General features: G+C 54.7%; 1 protein-coding gene across 1 annotated transcript in view; it reads left to right on the top strand.

Moving 5' to 3' along the window:
• Positions 1-5,000, top strand: part of LOC125450445 (A-kinase anchor protein 13-like) — a 159,932-nt gene that overhangs the window by 4,427 nt on the left and 150,505 nt on the right. Inside the window, exon 5 of the mRNA XM_059642987.1 lies at positions 4,270-4,384. Within this exon, the coding sequence (XP_059498970.1) occupies positions 4,270-4,384 (115 nt within the window). The remainder of the gene's footprint in view (positions 1-4,269; positions 4,385-5,000) is intronic.

Genomic DNA, 5,000 nt, shown 5'->3' with positions numbered 1-5,000 from the left:
AGAGTGGGTGGAGAGTGGGAAAGGAAGGGGTTGGGGGAGAGGGAGAGAGCACGAGGGGAGAGGGTGGGGTGGACAGTGAGAGGAGGGAGGGGCTGGGGAGAGGGATAGAGCCGGGGAGAGCGTGGGGTGGAGGGTGAGAGGAGGGATGGGCTGAGGGAGAGGGATAGAGCCAGGGGAGAGTGTGGGGTGGAGGGTGAGAGGAGGGATGGGCTGAGGGAGAGGGATAGAGCCGGGGAGAGCGTGGGGTGGAGGGTGAGAGGAGGGATGGGCTGAGGGAGAGGGATAGAGCCAGGGGAGAGCGTGGGGTGGAGGGTGAGAGGAGGGATGGGCTGAGGGAGAGGGATAGAGCCAGGGGAGAGCGTGGGGTGGAGGGTGAGAGGAGGGATGGGCTGAGGGAGAGGGATAGAGCCAGGGGAGAGCGTGGGGTGGAGGGTGAGAGGAGGGATGGGCTGAGGGAGAGGGATAGAGCCAGGGGAGAGCGTGGGGTGGAGGGTGAGAGGAGGGATGGGCTGAGGGAGAGGGATAGAGCCGGGGAGAGCGTGGGGTGGAGGGTGAGAGGAGGGATGGGCTGAGGGAGAGGGATAGAGCCGGGGAGAGCGTGGGGTGGAGGGTGAGAGGAGGGATGGGCTGAGGGAGAGGGATAGAGCCAGGGGAGAGCGTGGGGTGGAGGGTGAGAGGAGGGATGGGCTGAGGGAGAGGGATAGAGCCGGGGAGAGTGTGGGGTGGAGGGTGAGAGGAGGGATGGGCTGAGGGAGAGGGATAGAGCCAGGGGAGAGCGTGGGGTGGAGGGTGAGAGGAGGGATGGGCTGAGGGAGAGGGATAGAGCCGGGGAGAGCGTGGGGTGGAGGGTGAGAGGAGGGATGGGCTGAGGGAGAGGGATAGAGCCAGGGGAGAGTGTGGGGTGGAGGGTGAGAGGAGGGATGGGCTGAGGGAGAGGGATAGAGCCGGGGAGAGCGTGGGGTGGAGGGTGAGAGGAGGGATGGGCTGAGGGAGAGGGATAGAGCCGGGGAGAGCGTGGGGTGGAGGGTGAGAGGAGGGATGGGCTGGGAGAGGGATAGAGCCGGGGAGAGCGTGGGGTGGAGGGTGAGAGGAGGGATGGGCTGAGGGAGAGGGATAGAGCCAGGGGAGAGCGTGGGGTGGAGGGTGAGAGGAGGGATGGGCTGAGGGAGAGGGATAGAGCCGGGGAGAGTGTGGGGTGGAGGGTGAGAGGAGGGATGGGCTGAGGGAGAGGGATAGAGCCAGGGGAGAGCGTGGGGTGGAGGGTGAGAGGAGGGATGGGCTGGGAGAGGGATGAGGGAAAGGAGGCAGGGTGGGGACAGTGGTGGGGCGGGTGACGTTGTTCTTGGGGGCAAGGCAGAGCACGTACACCCTCACAGCTTGCCCCCAACAACAACAACCCCTTCGGGCCCCTAGAACATGGGACAGTACAGGAACAGGCCCTTCGGCCCACCATGCCTGTGCCGACCATGCTGCCATTTTAAACTAATGCTTGCACATGGTCTGAATCCCTCTACTCCCAGTGCGTTCATGTGTTTGTCCAAATGCTTCTTAAGCATGTTCTAGGCATCTACTACCCTCTGTACAATAAAAATGTGTCTCATACATTTCCTTGAAACAGTTTCCCCCTCTCACCTTAAACCTATGCCCTCGAGTATTTGACATTTCCACCCTGGGAAAAAGAATCTGACTATCCATGCCCCCTATAATTTCATACACTCCCATTAAGTTGTCCCTCAGCCCCTGCTGCTCTAGCGAAAACAGTCCAAGTTCGTCCAAACTCTCCACATAACTAATCCACCTCAATCCAGTTTACACCCTGGTAAATCTCTCCAACGCCCTGTATTCTTCTTATAGTGTGGTGACCAGACCTGCAAGCAATTGAGGGCCGAAGGGCCTGTACTGAACTGTAATGTTCTGTGTTCTGTTAATACTCCAAAGGTGGCCGAACTAAAGCAGCGCCATGATTCGCCAACTCAGTGCCCCAGCTGATGAAGGCAATCTGTATTCCTTCTGTACCACCTTATCCACTTGTGTTGTCATTTTCAGGCAGCTATTGTCTTGGACTCCAAGATCCCTCTGTCCAACAGTGCTCCTCAGCATTTGACCTTCCGAACTTCATCACCATTTCTCTGCCCAACTTCCCAACTCACCTGCATCCTGCTCTATCCCTTGATAACCGTCCTCACGGCCCACGGCTCCAACTGTTTTTGTGCTGCCTGTGAGCGTACTAATCAGATTTCTCATCCAACTCGAAAACAGGCAGCACAAGCGATAGGAATCCCAGCGCAGATCCCTGCGGAACACCACTGGTCACAGGTCTCCAGTCAGAAAAGCCCCCCACCCCCAACGTCCATAGTTCCCCTCTGTTACTTTCGGCCAAGCCCGTTTTGTATCCACCCTGCCACCTCACTGTGAACCCCACTTGACTTAATCTTCTGGACCAGCCTCCCATGAGAGACCTCACCAAATTATTTAGTAAAGTCCACGCAGACTACATCCAAAGGCCCACCCCCATCAATTATCTTTGACACTCCCTCAGAAAACTCAGCCGGGTTTGTGAGATAGCACCAAGCCGACTGCTCTTATTAAGACCATTCTTCTCCAAACGTGAGCCAATCCTGTCCCCAGTAATTTCCCTACCACCAAGGTAAGGCTCACCAGCCTATAGTCTCTTGCCCTTCGTGAACAAAAGGAGCAGCGTTGTCCATTCTCCGGTCTTCTGGGACCTCGTCTGTGGTTAAAGAAGACACAAATGTTTCTGTTAGTGTCCTAACCATCTCCTCTCTTGCCCCTCTCAGTGCCCTGGGATAGATCCCATCAGGCCACAATGGGTATATCTACCTTAATGCTTATCCAGACACCCAAATGTCCCCTCCTAAATATTGACATGCCCGGGAATATCAACGAACCCTTCCCTAATCTTACCAAGTGAATATCGATGTGATGTACACTTTAAGGATCTCATCCACTCCCTCTGGCTCCCACACATAAACTTCTTCCTTCATTCTCTTGTTAGACCTTGCTCCTTCTATACAGAGAAAACACCTTGGGACCTCCCAACCCCCCCCCCCCCCCCGCCTTTTAATCCTATTGCCAACAACATCTCATGGTCCCTTTAGCCCTCCTAACTCGTTCAAATTCTTTCGTGCTCCCTTTATGTTCCTCAAGGACCTGATCTGATTTCAGTTTCCTCAACCTTACACGCATTTCCTTTTCTGAAAAAGCTTGAGATTTCCGCTGTCATGCAGGGTTCCCGAATCTTGCTGTCCTTATCTTTCAGGAGCCTGCTGGTCCTGAGCTCTGATCAACTGGTCTTTAAGAGATTCCCGCATATTAGATGTGGATATACCCTCGAACAGCGGTCTCCAGTCTATAATCTGAGTAACACCATTGTATTCAGCCTTGTTTCACATTTAGTACTTTCAGCAGAGGACCAGCCTCATCCTTATCTAAGAGTTTATCAGAAATAATGGGAACTGCAGATGCTGGAGAATCCGAGATAACAAAGTGTGAAGCTGGATGAACACAGCAGGCCAAACAGCATCTCAGGAGCACAAAAGCTGACGTTTCGGGCCTAGACCCTTCATCAGAGAGGGGGATGGGGAGAGGGTTCTGGAAAAAATAGGGAGAGAGGGGGAGGCGGACCGAAGATGGAGAGGAAAGAAGATAGGTGGAGAGGAGAGTATAGGTGGGGAGGTAGGGAGGGGATAGGTCAGTCCAGTGAAGACGAACAGGTCAAGGAGGTGGGATGAGGTTAGTAGGTGGGAAATGGAGGAGCAGCTTGAGGTGGGATGAGGGGATGGGTGAGAGGAAGAACAGGTTAGGGAGGAGGGGATGAGCTGGGCTGGTTTTGGGATGCAGTGGGGGGGGGGGGGAGATTTTGAAGCTGGTGAAGTCCACATTGATACCATTGGGCTGCAGGGTTCCCAAGCGGAATATGGGCCTGCTGTGATCATCCAGCTCCACACTTGGTTATCCTGAGCTAAGTCTGTCTTAAAACTGACAGAATTATGATCACTGTTTCCAAAATGCTCCCCTCCACTGAAACTTGAATCATCTGGAGAGGCTCGCACACCCACCTCAGGAAATGGGAATATCAACTACTGGGAGCCAGCTGAGGGACCAGGGTCCTGGGGAGGGGTTCAGAGGGAGGGGCAGAGGCAAACTGGGGCAGTTGCGGGGGATGGGGGTTGGGACATCCACAGGGAGACTGTGGGCAGGGGGTGCCATTTGGATGCTTCTGTGAACAGACCTTTAACCTGTGTCCAGTGTGAGTCTCGGGAACCTGCAGGATGAGGAGCTCGAGGTCAGCGCTGTGGGACCGGCAGGTCAGGCCAGGATCTACAGCTGCGCAGAGCTGTCACTGAGAGAGGAGGAGGAGACGGTGAGTCAGAGAATGGCTTCACTGTCCAATGGGAGCAAACACAGGGATCACACCAGATTGTGTATGAGAGAAAGTGTGTGTGTGTGTGTGTGTGTGTGTGTGTGTGTGTGTGTGTGTGTGTGTGTGTGTGTGTGTGTGTGAGAGAGTATGTGCGTGTGTGTGTGAGAGTGTCTGTGTGTGTGTGAGAGAGTATGTGTGTGTGTGAGTGTGTGTGTGTGTGTGTGTCTGTGTGTGTGTGTGTGAGAGTGTCTGTGTGTGTGTGCGCGTGCGTCTGTGTGTGTGTGTGTGAGTGTCTGTGTGTGTGTGTGAGAGAGTATCTGCGTGTGTGTGTGAGAGTGTCTGTGTGTGTGTGAGAGAGTATGTGTGTGTGTGAGTGTGTGTGTGTGTGTCTGTGTGTGTGTGAGAGTGTCTGTGTGTGAGTGTGTGTGAGTGTGAGAGAGTGTCTGTGTGTGTGTGTGTGTGTGTCTGTGAGTGTGTGTGAGAATGTGTGTGTGTGAGTGTGTGTGTGTATGTGAGTGTGTGTGTTAGTGTGTGTGTGAGTCTGTGTGTGTGTTTGTGAGAGTGTGTGTGTGTGTGAGTGTGTGCGCGCGTGCGTGTGCACGTGTGTGTGTGTGTG

This window comes from Stegostoma tigrinum, chromosome 47 (genome assembly GCF_030684315.1).
Source record: "Stegostoma tigrinum isolate sSteTig4 chromosome 47, sSteTig4.hap1, whole genome shotgun sequence".
Taxonomy (NCBI): domain Eukaryota; kingdom Metazoa; phylum Chordata; class Chondrichthyes; order Orectolobiformes; family Stegostomatidae; genus Stegostoma; species Stegostoma tigrinum.
The sequence above is the reverse complement of the archived record's forward strand: the minus strand, read 5'-3'. Positions and strand labels throughout refer to the sequence as shown.